Source organism: Pongo abelii, chromosome X, assembly GCF_028885655.2.
Source record: "Pongo abelii isolate AG06213 chromosome X, NHGRI_mPonAbe1-v2.0_pri, whole genome shotgun sequence".
Taxonomy (NCBI): Eukaryota; Metazoa; Chordata; class Mammalia; order Primates; family Hominidae; genus Pongo; species Pongo abelii.
Genome location: NC_072008.2, coordinates 160,391,730 through 160,410,407, shown reverse-complemented (window position 1 = coordinate 160,410,407; position 18,678 = coordinate 160,391,730). Strand labels below are relative to the sequence as shown.

General features: G+C 51.0%; 2 protein-coding genes across 6 annotated transcripts in view; one reads left to right on the top strand and one right to left on the bottom strand.

The window, feature by feature from the left end:
- Nucleotides 1-3,559: 3,559 nt before the first annotated feature.
- Nucleotides 3,560-4,447, bottom strand: LOC112130824 (cytochrome c-like). The gene has a single exon (XM_024240751.3). It carries the CDS (start codon nt 4,384-4,386, stop codon nt 4,069-4,071), a length of 318 nt encoding a protein of 105 aa, XP_024096519.1. The 5' UTR covers nt 4,387-4,447; the 3' UTR covers nt 3,560-4,068.
- A 6,360-nt stretch (nt 4,448-10,807) lies between these two features.
- PDZD4 (PDZ domain containing 4) overlaps nt 10,808-18,678 on the top strand; it is a 30,060-nt gene continuing 22,189 nt past the window's right edge. For 2 of the 5 annotated variants that reach the window (XM_024240748.3, XM_024240746.3), the window contains exon 1: nt 10,809-11,177. In XM_024240748.3, the coding sequence (XP_024096516.1) occupies nt 11,118-11,177 (60 nt within the window). In that variant the 5' untranslated portion in view covers nt 10,809-11,117. Of the gene's footprint in view, nt 11,178-12,285; nt 12,834-18,678 lie in introns of those variants that run through there. The other 3 variants (XM_024240750.3, XM_024240745.3, XM_054545236.2) reach the window with 3 other exon arrangements.

Genomic DNA, 18,678 nt, shown 5'->3' with positions numbered 1-18,678 from the left:
AAAGTAGAAGAGAAAGAAAACAATTTATAATTGAATAAGCATTAAACCAGAATGCGGTGTGCATCACAGGTAACCCATTGGAAGGATTGCAAAGACAGAAAGGAAGAAGACTAGCAGCCCCTTTGGGTCATGGCCTCGTCCCAAGGATGCAGATGGCGGGCACTGAGACCGTGAGGGCATGAAAGGAGAGGAAGGACTTGATTTGCGAGTTGCGCAAGTCATAAAATTGGCAATATCCCCTCCCCAGGGGTTCATACTGTGCATTTTCTCCAGCAGGCAATTGTGATGGGACCAGAGAATTGCCAATGGCTCCCTTGCAATGTAAAAGTGCCCAAGTTCCGACATGTGTAAGCAAATGCCTCTGCCCTCAAAGGGAGATGCATCTCAATACACTGTTGCTTTTAAAGGAAGAGAGTACTTTGGTCAGCTTCCTGGCATTGCTTAAAAACAAGACCCAAAATGGACCTTGTAATAAGACCCTACAGAATCCTTCTTGAGGATCTGCAGCCTGGAAGTCTTTTTTTTTTTTTTTTTTAAAGAAAAAACAAATCTTGACCACTGCCTGACATTATACACAAAAAAATCAATTCCAGGTGTGTTGTAGATCTAAGAACAAAAAGCAAAACAATAAAGCTTGTAGAAGACAACAGGAGAATATCTTCAGGACCTGGGGCTTGGGAAAGATTTCTGCTTTGCTTGCTAGGAGGCTGTCTGACTCCTCCTTTTGCCAACAATGGAGCTGGCAGGGGGTTTCCATGCAACCCATTGCTTTTGTGTTGCTATGCAGAAGAGTGGAAATGCTGTCTTTCACGATCACCTTCATCTGTTTCTACCCAGTATCTTTTAGAAGAGATGTTCTTTCTTTTTCAAGGAACGCCTGTCGAAATGCATCAAATGCCTAGTCAGCAACTAGTGATCCTGTGAGTTTCCTCCTTTAATTTGCTGAGTAATGAATTATGTGGAAAGATTTCCTGATGTTGAATCACCTCTGTATTTCTGGAGTAGACTCGAAATTCTATTCTATGCATAATAATAGAATATTACATCTTGGTCAGACATAATGTCTTATTCTTTTGCTATATCGCTGGAATCCATGTGCTTATCTTTTATTTATAATTTTTGCATTTGTATTCAGAAGTGGCAGTTGTTCATAGGTTTCTTTTCGTACTCTGTTTAGGAGGTTTGGGCATCAACCTAGGTTTAAGTATTGTTGGCTTTATGAAATGTTTTTGTGTGGACTGGAATAGTTTAAATGATATCAGAATTATTTTGTCTTGAAAGATTATATAGGACTTGGCTTTGAAACTACTTAGGGTTGGTACTGTTTTTATGGAGAATCCCCTCTCTACTCTATTTTATTTGACACAGGGTCTCCCTCCATTGCCAGGGCTGGAGTGCAGTGGCATGATTGTAGCTCAGTGCAGCCTCAAGTTCCTGGGCTCAAGCGATCCTCTCACCTCACCCTCCTGAGCAGCTAGGACTACAGGTGTGTGCCACCACGTCCAGCTAATTTTTTAATTTTTGTTTTTGTAGAGATGGGAGTCTCACTATATTGCTCAGGCTGGCCTCAAACTCCTAGACTCAAGTGATCCTCCCACCTTGGCCTCCCAAACTGTTGGGATTACAGGCGTGAGCTACTGAGTCTGGCTTCCTTCTCTACTTTAAAATGGTAATTTGTAGACTCAAATTTTCTAGTTCTTGTTGGGTTTTCAGAAAGTTATATTTTGTTAGGAAATTATCAATTTTTTTCTGTTGTTAAAGAATCAGCTTTTGTATTTATTTACAATTTTTACTATTTTATGTTTTTTATTTTATTCATCCCAATTTTAATCTTTATTCTCTTTTTCCCCCTTCCTTTGTTTCCCCTTTGGCTTCTCTCATTCTTTTTCTGGTTGTCGTTGACTTTTGATCTATCCTCCTTAATCATGCGTATCTTGACTATTCTAACTGCCCCTCGTGGAAAGCTTGAGTTGTGTGTAGAGGTTGGGGTAAGACGTGTTCCTCTTTTCACGATGCTCTCGAAGCTTGTCACTTCTGTATGCTCTCCTCTTTAATCCAATGATTTCTTAAGATAAATTTTTTCTTTTCAACTTCTTACTTTGAAAATTTAAAAACCTACAGAAAAGTTGCAAGAACAGTACAATGATTTGGTCTCATCATTTGATATACTATTCAGGCATAAAAAGAAGTAAAATACTGATCCATGCCACAACATGGATGAGCCTTGGAAGCATTGTGCTGAGTGAAAGAAGCTACACACAAAAGGCCACATAGCGTATGATTCCATTCATATAAAAGATCAGAACAGGCAAATCCATAGAGACAGCAAGGGGATGAATGGTTGCCGGGGGCTAGAGGAGGGGGGAACGGAGATTGATTGCCAACAAGTAAGGGGTTTCTTTTTGGGGTGATGAAAATGTTCTGGAATTATTAGTGATGGTGGCACAACATTGTGAGTATACTAACAACCACCGAATTGTATGTATGCTTTAAAGCGGGTAATGTGATTACCTTTTTTTTTGAGACAGAGTCTCTCTCTGTCACCAAGGCTGGAGTGCAGTGGTGTAATCTCGGCTCACTGCAGCCTCCACCTCCTGGTTCAAGGGATTCTCATGCCTCAGCCTCCTGAGTAGCTGGGACCACAGATGCGCACCACCATGCCCAGCTAATTTTTGTATTTTTAGTAGAGATGGGGTTTCACTATGTTGGCCAGGCTGGTCTCAAACTCCTGACCTCAGGTGATCCACCCGCCTCGGCCTCCCAAAGTGCTGGGATTACAGGCATGAGCCACCATGCCTGGCCTATTGTTTTTTTTAATTTTGCCTTTAAAATTGTGAATTATATGAAAATACAGAAAATGTATATATACAGTTTAATGACTAAAAATAAACCATCAACTACTGATGACAATAAACCTGAAACAAAGTAGAAATATACTGAATTTACTAAAACAGACAAAAAAAGAAAGGCCGGGCATGGTGGCTCACACCTGTAATCCCAGCACTTTGGGAGGCCGAGGCGGGTGGATCACTTGAGGTCAGGAGTTTGAGACCAGCCTGGCCAACATGGTAAAACCCCATCTCTATTAAAAATACAAAAATTAGCAGGGCATGGTGGGTGCCTGTAATCCCAGCTGCTCTGGAGGCTGAGACAGGAGAATCACTTGAACCTGGGAGGTGGAGGTTGCAGTGAGCCCAGATCATGCCACGCCACTGCACTCTAGCCTGGGTGACAGAGTGAGACTCCGTCTCAAAAAAAAAAAAAAAAAAAAGCAAGCAAGCAAGCCCTAGTAACCCTAAAAGTATAAAACAGATTGAAAGCAGCGGTTTAAAAATCTTCCCACAAATAAAACAGCCGGCCCACATGGTTTTACAGACAAGTTCTAGCAACTCTACAGACTCTGCCAGAGAATTGAAAAGGAAGGACCATTACCCAACAAAACCTTAATATTAACTAGGCAAAGACAGAACAAGATAGGAAGATTGTAGGTCCATTTTGGTCTGGAATACAGAGACAAAAGTCCTAAACAAAAATTTTTCTTTTTTTTTTAATACAGGGAATTATAATTAGATTGGCATAGTTAAGGCCAAAACTATAGACATTGCTACCTTATTTATCTTCAACCCTTGCCTTTAAGAGACAAATGAACACAAAACACAGGTGAATCTTGCTTGGTTCTAAGACAGTGAAGGAATTTCCCTAGTATTTAAATATATTCACATAACCAGTTATATAAATTTAAATATAAAACCAATCTCCAGTAAGTTTTAAGATGGCACTCACCATCTTTGTGAAAAGTTGAACATTACTAACGAAGTCTAATCATATCTTTAGAAGGGGTAAACAATGATAGCATTTACTGAATTGGAGTTACTATTAAAATTCAAAAACTGAACATATTCATTTAACCACAAACCAGTCTTAGTTTTAAATCAGGACTGCCCAACAAAATATTTTGTCAGTCATTCATGATCTGAATTCTGGTGTATGAGATCTATTAAAGGATGGTACGCATAAAAAAGTCATGAGACATTTCTGTTTTGTAATAAATAAGGCAGTGGCCAATTATTACTCATTAGTAGCTTTTTTGAGAAAAGCTATCAAGTCTGCCCTTTCTTCCTTCTTCTTAATGCCGACAAAGATCATTTTTGTTTCAGGGATGTGCTTCTTGGGATTCTCCAAATACTCCATCAGCGTATCCTCTCCCCAGGTGATGCCTTTGTTCTTATTGGCGACTGTGTAAGAGTATCCAGCGGCCTGACCTGTCTTCCGCCCGAAGAGACCATGGAGATTTGGCCCAGTCTTGTGCTTGCCTCCCTTTTCAACGGTGTGGCACTGGGAACACTTCATAATAAAAATCTTCTTGCCTTTCTCAACATCACCCATATTTAATTCTCTTTTTAGTCGCTGGCGCAGTGAAGATTCCCGCTCCGAAGCTGGACATCCCCACTCTCTCACAAAAATTTTTCTAAACCAAATCCAAATGTGTATAAAGGAAAATAGCCAATAATGACCAAGTTCAGCGAATGTCAGTAAAGCAAGGTGATTTAATATTAGAATGTCCATAAATGTCTTTTTTTTTTTTTTTTAACAGAGTCTTGCTCTGTCACCCAGGCTGGAGTGCAGTGGTGCAATTTCCGCTCACTGCAAGCTCTGCCTCCTGCCTCAGCCTCCAGCCTCAGCCTCCCGAGTAGCTGGGACTACAGGCACCTGCCATCACGCCCGGCTAATTTTTGTATTTTTAGTAGAGACGGGGTTTCACTGTGTTAGCCAGGATAGTCTCAATCTCCTGACCTCGTGATCCACCCGCCTTGGCCTCCCAAAGTGCTGGGATTACAGATGGGAGCCACCGCGCCCGGCCCATAAGTGTCTTTTAACACAGGAGCAGGATAAAGGAGAAACACGCTAGTCATCTCATTAAGTGCAGAAAAAGCGTTTGTTAAAATTCAACACTTATTCATAACAAAAACTCTTAATAAGCTGGGAATAAAAGGGAACTTCCTAGACTTGATAAAATACATACATAATTGTATCAATAGGGAAATGTTAGAAATATTTTCTTTTTTTTATATATATATTTTTTATTTTGAGAAGGAGTCTCTGTCACCCAGCCTGGAGTGCAGTGGCACGATCTCGGCTCACTGCAACCTCTGCCTCCCAGGTTCAAGCAATTCTCCTGCCTCAGCCTCCCAAGTAGCTGGGATTACAGCCACCTGCCACCATGCCCAGCTAATTTTTGTATTTTTAGTAGAGACGGGGTTTCACCACGTTGGCTAGGCTGGTCAAACTCCTGACCTCAGGTGATCCGCCCACCTTGGCCTCCCAAAGTGCTGGGATTACAGGTGTGAGCCACCGCGCCCAGCCTTATTGATTTATTTTTTTGAGATGGAGTCTCTGCCACGCAGGCTGGAGTGCAGTGGCACAATCTCGGCTCACTGCAACCTCCACCTCCCAGGTTCAAGTGATTCTCCTGCCTCAGCCTTCTGAGTAGCTGGGATCACAGGCATGCACCACCACATCTGGCTATTTTTTTTTTTTTGTATTTTTGTTAGAGACTGCATTTCACCATGTTGACCAGGCTGGTCTCGAACTTCTGACCTTAGGTGATCTGCCCACCTCGGCCTCCCAAAGTGTTGGCCACCGCGCATGGCCTTAGCTTATTTTCTAAACAGAAAATGAAACGAAAGAGGGCCTTGGGTGGACAAGTGTTGATGGATAATGATAATCTGGCTCTGTGAATCTGAAGCAACAACAACGAAAGACAGAAGGAAAATACCATGTTCATATGAGAACATGAGAAGCTCTCCGGGGCCCTGCCCGTCTGAAAAAATGGCGTAGTAGGCCAGGTGCAGGTGGCTCACACCTGTAATCCCAGCACTTTGAGAGGTTGAGGTGGGTGGATCACCTGAGGTCAGGAGTTTAAGACCAGTCTGGCCAACATGGTGAAACGCTGTGTCTACTAAGAATACAAAAATTAGCTGGGTGTGGTGGCGGGTGCCTGTAATCCCAGCAACTTGAGGCAGGAGAATCATTTGACCCCAGGAGGTGGAGGTTGCAATGAGCCAAGATCGTGCCACTGCACTCCAGCCTGGGTGACAGAGCAAGACTGTCTCGAAAGAAAGAAAAAAAAAAGTGTAGCAGAAATAGACCAAAGAGCAAAAGGAATTCAATGGAGAAAAGGTAGCCTTCCCAGCAAATGGTGCTGGAACAACTGGACGTCCACATGGAAAAATGAACCTAGGCACAGACTGCTGTGGCTTGAAGGTATGTGGCCTTGCAAAATTCATATGCTGCAACCTAATTATCAAGATGATGGTATCGCAGGGCGGGGCCTTTGAGAGGTGATTTGGTCATGTGGGCTCCACTCTCATGAACAGGATTAGTGCCCTGATAAAAGAGGCTTCATGGAGTGGTCTTGCTTTACTCCCCTTTTCCAACAAGTAAGGACATCATGAGAAGACATCATTGGTGGAACAGACCTTCACCAGGCATGGAACCAGTTGGCACTGTGATCTTGGGCTTCCCAGCCTCCAGAACTGTGAGAAAAATGATCTGAGACAGACCTTCCATCTTTCACAAACATTATCTCAAAACAGATCATGGACTCAAATGTAAAACACAAAACTATCAAATCCTAGAGGATAACATGGGAACATCTAGGTGACACTGGGTTTGGTGAGGACTTCTTTAGATACAAGGCCAACAGCACGACCCATGGAGAGAAAACAAAGCAGCAAACTCAGCTCATGGCCAAGTAAGGAAAGGGCAACCCGGTCACTCTAGGCCAAGGCTCCCAGGAGAAGGGAGCTGGACAGAGTTTCTGGGTTGTGGTCTGGCTTCAGCCTCCCTGACAGTCCCTTCTGGAAAAGCCAGTGGGCAAGGTCATTAGATACTCCTGGGAAACATGGGTCCCCACTCACACATCTGACAGGGCTGGGCTGGGGACTGGGGATTGCACACATCCAGTGGAAAAAATACAGTTGGCCTTCATATCTGTGGGTTTCACATCTGAGGATTCAACTGGCCATGGATGGAAAACACTTGAAAAATAAAAAATAGCAATACAACAGTAAAGATAATACAATCAAAAAACAAATCAGGCCAGGCGCAGTGGCTCATGACTGTAATCCCAGTACTTTGGGAGGCTGAGTCGGGTGGATCACGAGGTGAGGAGATCGAGACCATCCTGGCTAACACAGTGAAACCCTGTCTCTACTAAAAATACAAAAAATTAGCTGGGCGTGGTGACAGGCACCTGTAGTCCCAGCTACTAGGGAGGCTGAGGTGGGAGAATGGCGTGAACCCGGGAGGCGGAGCTTGCAGTGAGCCCAGATCGCGCCACTGCACTTCAGCCTGGGGGACAGTGAGACTCCGTTTCAAAAAAAAAACAAAAAAACAACAATACACTATAACTGTTTATGTAACATTGACATTGCATCCGGTAATATGAGTAATCTAGAGAAGATTTAAAGCATTAGGGAGGATGAGCAAAGGTTCTATGCAAATAGTATGTCATTTTCGATCAGGGATTTGGGTGTCCATGGATTTTGGTATCCCCAGTAGGGGGAAGCCCGGAACCCATGCCCCGTGGGCACCGAGGGACAACTGTAGTCAGAAGGGTGGGATCCTCTGTGTGTCCTGTTTCTAAGAGCACCATGGCCTTTTTGCAGCTCTCTATGGTGGATCAGAGTGGAGCCCTTCTGTGGGGTGTCATGGCATCCTCAGTGGGTCCAAGCTCTGGGACGTGGAGGGAGAGCAGGGACCTACCTCATCAGCACAAAGTAAGATAGGACCCATCCAGATAGGAATCTGGGCCAGACTCACCTGGGTACCCATCTTCAGGTTAAAGAATGTCGGAGTGCCCCGGGGAGCATGGTGGTGCCGCCCTCACCCTGTCTCTGTCTTGAGCGCAATCACCCGCTCCAGCCTGACTGCTGTGCTGGGATGTCACTGCACTGTCCTCAAGCTGCACTGTCAAGCGCAGTAACTGCCCCAGGATCAGCTGTCTCTCATGTCCTTCCTCCCGGACGCTCTCTCAGGGCTGTATATTTGTTAGGGTTTTCTGATTGCAGGGAGAAGCTGACTCTAACTTGAGCAAGAAAATGGATTTATCTGGCATGATGCTGGGTAGATCACCAAATTGGTGGAATGTCTAATGGAGTGGGCTTCCGGACGCACAGGCGAGACCAGTTCTTTTTTTGTTTTTTTGTTTTGTTGTTTTAGAGACTGAGTCTCACTCTGTGGCCCCGGCTGGAGTGCAGTGGTGCAACCACAGCTACTTGTAACATTGAATTCCTGGGGCCAGCCATCCTCTCGCCTCAGCCTCCTGAGTAGCTGGGACTACAGGTGCGTGCCACCACGCTGGGCTAACTGAGACCTGTTTTGAGTGGGATCCAGAGCAAGAAAGGACCCTGCAGGAGGACTGGGCTGCAGGGCAAGCTGCTCTGCCACCAGCAGCGAGAGCCCGCCAACCTAACGGTGCTGGAGGGATCTGTCCATGGTAGGCCAGGATGCTGTGCGGAACCCTCAGGAAGCCTCAATGGAAGGATCCCAGCAGGGACCACAGAGGCTGTGGCAGGGCCACACCTTCGGTGGCAGAGCTACTCACCACTGAAAAAAACATAGCTGTGGCCATGCTACCGGGACCTAGGAGAGACTTGCAGCCTGACCATGGGGTATCCAGGGCCTGTGTGACCCAAGCCACCCATTGTGAACTTAGCATTGAGGTGGAGATGGCACACTGAGGCCCAGGCAGTCCAGACCCCCGGTCACCCGGCTCTTTCACACTGGTATGCCCCCTCAGCTCACACCTATGGCCTCATGGGAGGTGGTGGTGGGATGTCTCCATGACTGACTCAGACCCAGGTCCTCGACTGGTCATCTCATGTTACCACTAGGAAAAACACCTGCTGTCACACTGAGGCCCTATGCAGGGTGGCCCTGAGGGACGGCAGTGAGGGCACATCCTCTCGGGGAGCAAGACACTAGGTTGTCTACTTTGTAGAGAGAGAAATGGCTTGAGATGAAGGTATCCATGACCCCCGGGCAGTGGAAAATGGCTGGGCTTGACTGGTCAGGGACCCGGGTGGAGGAAGATTGGAAGAAGAGACAGGTTTGGCGAAGAGGTACCTGCGGGAGTGCTCAGGGAGTGTGTGGAGCCCCGTGCTCATGCTGGCGCCCATGCCGAGGAGCGTGCAGTGTGGAGGGGTCGCGCCAGAAGCTAGGGAACAGAGGGGACCATCTGGTGGAGGTCAGCCAGCTTCTCCCCAGGATGCGATGGACCCAAGATGCCAGTGGCCATGGAGGGAGGGCTGGAGGCTCTGTATAAGCCCAACGGCAAGGGCTTCCTCTTACCACGGCTCATCTAGACACTGCCGCTAGTGAATGTTCCATCCACCAGCTGCAGAGACCGATGCTGAGCCCTCAATATGACGCCATTCCTCAAGACTAGCCAGCCATTGGGTGGCAGGTTGCAACCTGCACACCGGCCCTTGTCTCAAGTTCTGCTCTCTGGGAGAAGCCCTGGATAAGAAACTCGCCTCCCTTCTCCACATTCTGGGCAGGCCCGCCATTCCTGATTTGTCCTCTAACGAGGAGTCAGGGAGGAAAGGAAGGGCTTTGATTAAACAGCCCCGTGTGGCTGGGGGTTCCCTCACTTGCCCAAACCTGGAAATGAGGCATGTAGCAATTTCTCCAAGTAATCTCCTGCAGCCGGGGCAGCCCCTGGGAACGCAGACTTCCACCCGCTGCTGCTTTCCAGGCAAAGGCCTTCTCCCTCCAGGCTTGTCTAAGAAGAGGGGGAGGTGGTGGGAGAGAAGAGGAAGAGATGGAAGGGCTGTGAAAGCGGGGGCCGGGTGAGGGCTGGGGCTGAGGAACAGGTAGGCGGCGGACCCAGGCTGGCCAGTGCTGTGTGCAGGTCTGGGTCCCAAGGCCTTCGAGGCCACTCTCCCCACGACCCACCCCCTCCCCACGCTTCGCTCATCCTTTTTTCTCTCTTTCTTTTCTTTCCTTTCTTTCCTCCCTTTCCTCCCTTTCTCTCTTTCTTTCTTGTTTTAAACAAAGGTGTCCGTTTCAGAGACAGCAGGGAATGGCTGAGTTGAAGGAGGGATGCAGTCATTTAAGGCGAAGCCCGAGGAAGGAGCAGAGGCGTGAGGGCTGCTGCTTCCAAGACCGGGGAGAGGGGCTGAAATCGCGGACTCTCTCTGGGGGACCCAGGAGACTGCTCCTCCTGGCAGGACCCCTCTCTCCCAGAGTGGCATCGCGCAGACAACGCGCCTGGTGCCCGCCCCTCAGGACCGGACGCCGGGTGTCGTGGGGTGCCTGGGACCCCCGCCCGCTTCCGTCGAGCGCCCGCCCCCGGCTTCTCGCGCCGGCTCCAGCGCCCCCGCCGCTCCCTCCCGCAGCCGGCCTCGCTCCCCTCCCCGCCCCTCCCGGCGCGCGTGCGCCCCGTGCCCGCGCCCCTCCCCCGCCACCGTGGGCGCGCTCGCGTGCCCGTCGTCCCGGGCGGGAGCTGGAGACGGCCGGCGGCTGCTGGACGAAGAGCGGGCGCCGGGAGCGCCGAGAGCGCGGCCGGGCGAGGCGGGAGCGCGGGCGCTGGCCTGGCCGCGGGCGGGGGCCGCCGCCGCGCCGCTGCCCCCCTGTCGCGGGCCGGGCCGCGGCGCCGAACGCGAGGGCCGGGCTCCCGGGGCTGGCGGCCATGGGCAGGAGCCGGAGGCGGCAGCGGCAGCGGCAGCGGCGGGCCCCGCGGGCGGGGAGGCGCGCGGCCCACGGCCCCTGACGGCCCCTGACGGCCCCTGGCGGCCCGGCGCGCCCCCGCGCTCCCTGGGGGGCCGTAGCCTGGCAACGCCCGGCGCGCCCGCCCATCCCCCGCTGCCCTTTTTCTCCTGGCCGGGTGCGAGGGAGCATGCCCGCGCCTGGCCTCGGCCAGCGAAGAGTTAACCTGAGGGGCGAGCCGCTGCCCCCACCTCGGGGGCGTGTCCCCCTCCCCCGCTAGACGGCCCGCCCCCCGCGCCAGGGTATGGCCCTCGGCCCCGGCCCGGGACCCGAGGTCCCGCGCCCGGGTCAGTGAAAGGCGTCTTCCCTTTCCCGCCCTCCGCCTCCTCTTGCCGGCCAGCAACATGGGATGTAATATGTGCGTGGTCCAGAAACCGGAGGAGCAGTACAAAGTGATGCTGCAGGTAGGGCTGCCAGCGCTGCGGCGGGGGCGCGGCCCTCCGCGGGGAGGAGCGGGCCAGTGGGGAGGCCCGGAGCGGCGGGCGTGGGAGAGCGGGAGGGCTCGAGGAGGACAAGGTAGGGAGCCGTCCGCACCCTCCCATCCTGGGGCTGTTGGGTGTTGGCGCTCCGTGGGAACCAGCCACGGGTGGGGTGGGAAGTTGGGGTTGGCCCGGGTGGGGCGCGCTTCAGTCCCGGGAGGCGCGGTGCGGCGGGCGCGGGATGGAGGTTGCATAGCAACGAGCGCAGCTCCCCGCACACGGTCTCCCCGCAGGACCCAGGGCGGGGGAGGGAGCCAGGCTCCCGCCGTGCGGGGGGCGCCGAATCTAGATCCCGGCGGGCCTGGAGCGTGGGAGTGCTTGGGCGTCCCCGGGCGCCGTCCAAGTCCGTCCGGGAGCTGGGTGTCCACCCCAACACCCACTCCCGCCTGGCCCTGCCCGAACGATGGGCTCCCGGGCCTTGGGCGTCTCGGGTGAGTGGGCACCGCCGGGATCAGCGGGTTGGGCTCTCTGCGGGTGGCAGTGCCTGGCCGGGCTTTGGGGGGCGTGGACTAGCAGGGCCTCGCGGGGAGGGAAGGAGACGCGGGGCCCGGAGCTCGGACCTGGAGCCCAGCCCCGCGGCCTGGAACGGGGCTTCTTGCCTGTGCGTGGCGTGACTACGTGAGTGCGTTCCTGTGCTCCGTCTCTGTGTGCGCGGAGGCTCCCCCGGCCCCGCATTTGTGTACTTTCTGTGTGCACCCTGCAAACTGTCTAGAGAAATGTCCCGGATGCTGTGGGCTAAGACCCCCTAGGGCTAAGTGGAGGGAGGTCAAGGTCAAGGCACCCAGGAGCAGACAGGGCTCAGACAGGTATGCGTTTAGTGGCCTGGATTCAACTCCCGGGTTTATTGGTCTGGACTGGGAAGGAATCAAGTGCTTTGCAGGAAGGGTGTTGGCTTGGGAGAACGTGGGGGAACGCGTGCAGGGATCGGCGAGAACTCCGGGGCGGGGGCGGGGGGAGGAGGGGCTGGGCACGGGGGTAGAATTCCCAGGAATCCGGGGACTGACTTCACGCTGTGAGCTGAGCTCCTCTGGCCGCCTTGTGCGGGAGCGGAGGGGCAGGGCGGGGACGCAAATCTTGCCCCACCCTGGCGGAGCTCCTGGTCCTCTCTCCCCGGCCCTTCTCCGGGGGTGCGCGGGGCCCTTGGCTTCTCCCGTTCGCTGTCCTCCGCCTTCTTCCCTCTGCCGGCTGCCACTCCTCGTCTCTTGTTCCCGCTGTTTGGAAACCTTGTGTGGCCATTGCCAGCCCCCTAGCGGGATAGGAATGCGACCGAGAGGGCGTCCTGTGGAATCGGTGTTGGATTCCAGGGCTGGGATGGTTGGTTGACGGGGACTCTGGATCCCATTCTACTGCTTCCTTTTCGGGAGTCATTCCAACAAACGGCAAGCGATTTCTCCAAGCGATTCCTCCGGGGCCGTTTTGACTTTCCTGGAGAAGGATTGGTGTCGCTCTTCATTTAAGGCCAACCTCGTGGGGACGTGTGGATAGGGGAGAGCGACCCGAGCTGCACCCCAGGCCTGAAATGAGCCATGGGACGACACCGGTAGCCCTTGGGGCTCCCCACAGCCCTCCGGGAAGGCCTCGGTAGGTCGGGCTGGGCCTGCCTTCAGGGAGGTGAACTTGGGTGGGCCCTCCCTGCTCTGCGCCCTAAGCTCTCCTTCATGGAAGGGGCTTGCCCTCCCCAAGGAGACCCGCCAGGAGGAGGGCCACTGCCGCATGCGCTCTCTGTGCGCTTTCCTGCTGGGCTCCCTTTGAAAACTCCCGTGGAAGTTTGGCTGCAAACTTTCACTTTCTACATTCCTCCTTGGCCCAATCACAGCCGGGATTTTAGGAGGAGAACCATCCTTTACAACTAAGGGAAAACAAGAGGACTGAAAAAAGTAGATACGGAAAGCAGTGCAAGCCATGAGGTGTCCCAGGGGACTGCGCTTCTAGGGGTGGACGCATCACCAGGTCCCAGCCTCTTCAGAGGAGAAGGAGCTTTTGTTCCAAAAGACGGGTCAGCTTCTGGGACCCCGTGCCTGCCTCCCGGCCTCCTTAAACACGGGTGCTCCTCCATCTTCAGGGGGCACTTTTCCCTGTCTCCCCTGAGTAACCTCATCTGCACCTTGTCAGGGTGAGGCACTTCATGGGTCTGATTTTCAGAAAGAAGCACATGTGCATCTGCAGCGCCTTCCATATACAATCCACAGAGGCCTGGGATCCCCAGGCTAGGAACCCCCCAGTCTCCAGCCTAGCCTTGTGTTCCAAGCCATTTTCTGCCAGTGACTCACAGCACTTCCAAAATTACAGCTGTGTTGAGCTATAATTCTCCTACTGTACAACTTACCCTTTCAAGGTGTACAACTCAGTGGTTTTTAGTGTACTCACAAGGTTGTGCAACCCACACCAGTAATTCCAGAACATTTTCATCACCCCAAAAGAAACCCTGCACTCATTAGCAGTCACATTCCCATTTCTCCCACAAACTTCCTAGCCCCTGGCACCCACCAATCTACTTCCTGTCTCTATGCATTTGTTTATTCTAAACATTTCATAGAAACTGACCTTTTGTGTCTGGCTTTCATTAATCGTAATGTTTTCAAGGTTCATCCATGTATCAGTAGTCAATTTCTTTTTATTGCCAAATAATATTTCATTTTGTGATATACAACGTATTTATCCATTCGTCGGTTGATGGGCATTTGGGGTGCTTCCACCCTTGGGCTGTTGTGAATAGCGCTGCTGTGAACACTGGTCTACTTGTATCTGTTTGAGTCCTTGCTTTTAATTCTTTGGAGCATGTGCCTGTAGCCATTGAACTGTTTTCCACAGTGGCTGGAACCAGTTTACATTCCCACCAGCAACATATAAGGGTTCCAATTTCTCTATATCTTTGCCAACAGTTGTTATTTTCTGGGTTTTTGTTATGGCTGTCCTGCTGGGTGTGAAGTGGTATCTCATTGTGATTTTGATTTGCACTTCCTGTTAGCTAAATGATGTTGCGCATCTTTTCTTGTGCTTGTTGGCCATTTGTGGATCTTCTTTAGAAAAATGTCTGTCCTGGCTGGTCTCAAAACTCCTGACCTCAGGTGATCCACTCACCTCGGCCTCCCAAAGTGCTGGGATTACAGGCGTAAGCTACCGCACCCGGCCAAGGCAGTAAATTTTATGTTATGTGATTTTTACCAAAAATAAAAATAATAGTTTGTATATTTCATTTGCAAAAAAAAAAAAAAAAGAAAGAAAAATGTCTGTCCTTAAGCCAGCGCCACACTGCTTTCATTACTGCAGCTTTGTAGTAAGTTTTGAAATAAGGAAATAAGAGTCCTCCAACTTTGTACGTCTTTTTCAAGACTGTTTTGTCTATTCTAAGTCCCTCAAGTTTCCATATTCATTTCAGGATCAGGTTGTTAATTTCTGGAAAGAAGCCAGCTGGCATTTTGATATAGATTGCATCAAATTTGTGGATCAATTTGGGTGGTATTGTTCATGAGCATGGGGTGCGTTTTCCATTTATTTAGGTCTTTAATTTCTTTGCATGATGTTTTGCGCTTTTGTTAAGTATATTCATGAGTATTTTCTTTATGATGCTATTGCAAATGGAATCGTTTTCTTAATTTTACTTTCAGCTTTCTCATTGCTACTGTATAGAAATACAATTGATTGGCTGAGCGTGTTGGCTCACACCTGTAATCCCAGCACTTTGGGAGGCCAAGGCGGGTGGCTCACCTGAGGTCAGGAGTTCAAGACCAGCCTGGCCAACATAGTGGAACCCCGTCTCTACTAAAAATACAAAAAAAATTAACGGGGCATGGTGGTATGTGCCTGTTATCCCAGCTACTCAGGAGATTGAGGCAAGAGAATCGCGTGAACCCCAGAGGCAGAGGTTGCAGTGAACTGAGATCGCACCACTGCACTCCAGCCTGGGTGACAGGGCAGGACTCTGTCTCAAAAAAAAAAAATTGATTTTTATACATTGATCCTATATCTTGCGACCTTACTAAAATTGTTTATTAAGTATAATTTGTTCAGTAGATTCCTCAGGATTATCTACATGTTAGGATCATGTCATTGGCAAATAGAAATCGTTTTTCTTCCTTTCCAATCTGGATGCCTTTGATTTATTTTCTTTCCTTTTTTTTTTTTTTTTTTTGAGACACAGTCTCACTCTCTCACCCAGACTGGAGTGCAGTGGTACAATCTCGGCTCATGCAACCTCCGCCTCCCGGGTTCAAGTGATTCTCCTGCCTCAGCTTCCTATGTAGCTGGGATTACAGGCATACACTACCACACCCAGCTAATTTTTGTATTTTTAGCAGAGACGAGGTTTTGCCATGTTGGCCAGGCTAGTCTTGAACTCCTGGCCTCAAGCAATCCTGCCCGCCTCGGCCTCCCAAAGTGCTGGGATTACCGGTGTAAACCACCGTTCCCTACACCGTTCCCGGCCCTTCGATTTCTTTTTCTTGTTAATTTGCTTTGGCTAGAGTATCCAGTACAATGTTGAATAGAAGTGTCAGTGAATGTCTTTCCCTTGTTCCTCATCTTAAAGGTAAAGAAGCTTCCAGTCTTTCACTAGGGGGTATAAAGTTAGCTGTGGCTTTTTCATAGCTGTCCTTTATCAGGGTAAGGAAGTTCCCATTCTATTCCTAGTGTGTTTTTATCATGAGAGGCGTTGGATTGTGCAGTGCTGCTTCTGTAGCTAGTGAGATGACCACATGGTTCCTTTATTCCACGGATGCGGGTTGTCACAGGCACTTTCGTGTGTCATGTCGGAACCTCAGCCCCATTCCTATATTCCAATCATGTCCTCCTAGTTTGGAAAATCTGGGACCTCCCCTGAAAATGGAGGATTACTGCGTGTTGAGTTAGGAAAAGGAAGCAGGCTGGTTTTCCAGAATGGAAGGCAGGAAGCAGCATGTCCCCAGCTCCGGACCCTTTTCTGCAGCCCATGTCCCTCCACTGCCACCGGGCTCCCTTGTCATATATCTCATCATGGTCCACACTCTACTGAACTTGTCTCGGCCTTGGCACCCCCTCTCTGACACCATGATGTGCTTGCTAGCATCCGAGCACGCCGGAGATGGTCGGGGGATAAACCCCTGGTGCTTAGGACTGGTCTCCCGCCCATCCTACTCAGGCTTTACAGGGGGAGTGGGTCAGGACCACCTGTCGTTTCCCCTCCGTCCACATCGAAGGAGGTCAAAGGACACCTGGCCAGCCCTTCTGGTGATCTCCCGGGCATTCTTGCCTAAAGCACCTGCATGTGAGCCCCCATGGTGCTGGCAGCCATCCTGGGTGCGTGGCATTCAGCAGGGAGAGACTGCAGACAGGGCCTCGCCCCCTCCCCCAGACTCCCCTTTTGTTGTTGTTGTTGTTGTTTTTTGAGACAGAGTTTCGCTCTTGTTGCCCAGGCTGGAGTGCAATGGTACGATCTGGGCTCACCAAAACCTCCGCCTCCAGGGTTCAAGCGATTCTCCTGCCTCAGCCTCCCGAGTAGCTGGGATTACAGGCATGCACCACCATGCCCAGCTAATTTTGTATTTTTAGTAGAGATGGGGTTTCTCCATGTTGGTCAGGCTGGTCTCGAACTCCCGACCTCAGGTGATCCACCCACACCGACCTCCCAAAGTGCTGGGATTACAGGAGTGAGCCACCACGCGTGGCCCCAGGCTCCCCTTTTTGTAAGGGGGAGACCATCGCCAACACGTAGGCAACTGCGGGGGAGAGAAAGTACTGCTTGAGTGCAGGAGCGTGGCTGGCAGCCAGTGTCCCCTCTTCAGCGACGTCTTCCTCCAAACTGCTCTCCCACCCACCAAGCAAGGTGGCTTCTCTGGCTCCCTCCTGCTTGCATGGGGGCTTCCTGTGAGCAGGGATTTGGGTCTGACATGGGCACTCTGCCTCCCCGCCTCACTAGCACCGGATGGTGCCAGCACATCCACGCTGGCCTCCACCCTTCCAGGCGGAAGCTGGACTCTCAGTCAACTCAGTGGTTCTGCCACAGAAGCTGACTGGGGAAGAAGCAGGCTCTGAGAGTCCTTGTGGAGTGGAAGAACAGAGGGCCGGACACTGAATTCTGACTGCCATCTTCCGGACCAGGTCATCCTGTTTTGTATCATTGTCCCAAGATTGTAGAATGCCCTTTCCCCTTTCACCTCGGGGTTCCTGAGGACTGTCCAGTCCGCTGAAATGAAATTCGATAGTGCCAGAGAGCAGATTCGTGGTTGCAGGGAGGGGCAGAGGGGCATGAGGACACTTTTGGGGAAGATAGAAATGGCCACTGTCCTGACGGTGGTGACGGTTCCCCAGGTTCATGTATGACATATGAACACCTGCCCTCTGCACACTGAAGATGTGCAGGTTACCACCCAGCAACAGACCTCACCAAAGCTTTAGAACAGGAACTCCATGGCCACATGCACACATCCCGGGGGAAAGGCGTCCTTTCCTTCCTTCTACTTCAGGGGCCCTGCCAGAGAAGGCAGTGCAGTGTGGAGATAGGAATGGAGGCAGCCACCAACTGACAGCTGTGTGGCCAGGGGCAAGTCGCTGCATGGCCCACTGGCTCAGTGACTCAGTTTCCTCAACTGTGAAATGGCAGTGAACAGTGCTTGCCTCCGAGGGCCATTGTGACAAGGAAAACAGATGGTGTGTCCCCCGGGATCTCACTGGGTGGAGGGGGGAGTTGCTGCCCTCAGGCCATTCAGTTGGTCATTAAGAAGTGGAAATTGGCTGGGCGCAGTGGCTCATGCCTGTAATCCCAGCACTTTGGGAGGCCAAGGCGGGTGGATCACGAGGTCAGGAGTTCGAGACCAGCCTGGCCAGCATGGTGAAACCCCATCTATACTAAAAATACAAAAAATTGACCAGGCGTGGTGGCTCACGCCTGTAATCCCAGCACTTTGGGAGGCTGAGGTGGGCGGATCACCTCAGGTCAGGAGTCCGAGACCAGCCTGACCAACATAGAGAAACCCCATCTCTACTAAAAATACAAAATTAGCCGGGCATGGTGGCACATGCCTGTAATCCCAGCTACGCGGGAGGCTGAGGCAGGAGAATTGCTTGAATCCGGGAGGCGGAGGTTGTGGTGAGCTAAGATCACGCCATTGCACTCCAGCTTGGGCTCGAAACTCCATCTCAAAAAAAAAAAATATTAGCCGGGCATCACGTACCTGTAGTCCCAGCCGGGAGGCTGAGGCAGGAGAATTGCTTGAACTCAGCTGGTGGAGGTTGCGTCAGCCAAGATCATGCCGCTGCACTCCAGCCTGGGCGACAGAACGAGACCCTGTCTCAAATAAATAAATAAATAAAATAAAATAAAAAATAATGAAAAAGGAAATTATATGGAGAAGGCCTTACATCTGGGTATGTCACAGTTAATGCCCAGTGACAGAAGAATGTCCAATATTATTCTGAGAATTTCAGGAAAGGGACCTCCAAGTTTTGAAGA

What these genes read in the sequence shown, in the direction of transcription:
- LOC112130824 (XM_024240751.3), bottom strand. Translation starts at nt 4,386, where the DNA reads ATGGGTGATGTTGAGAAAGGCAAGAAGATTTTTATTATGAAGTGTTCC.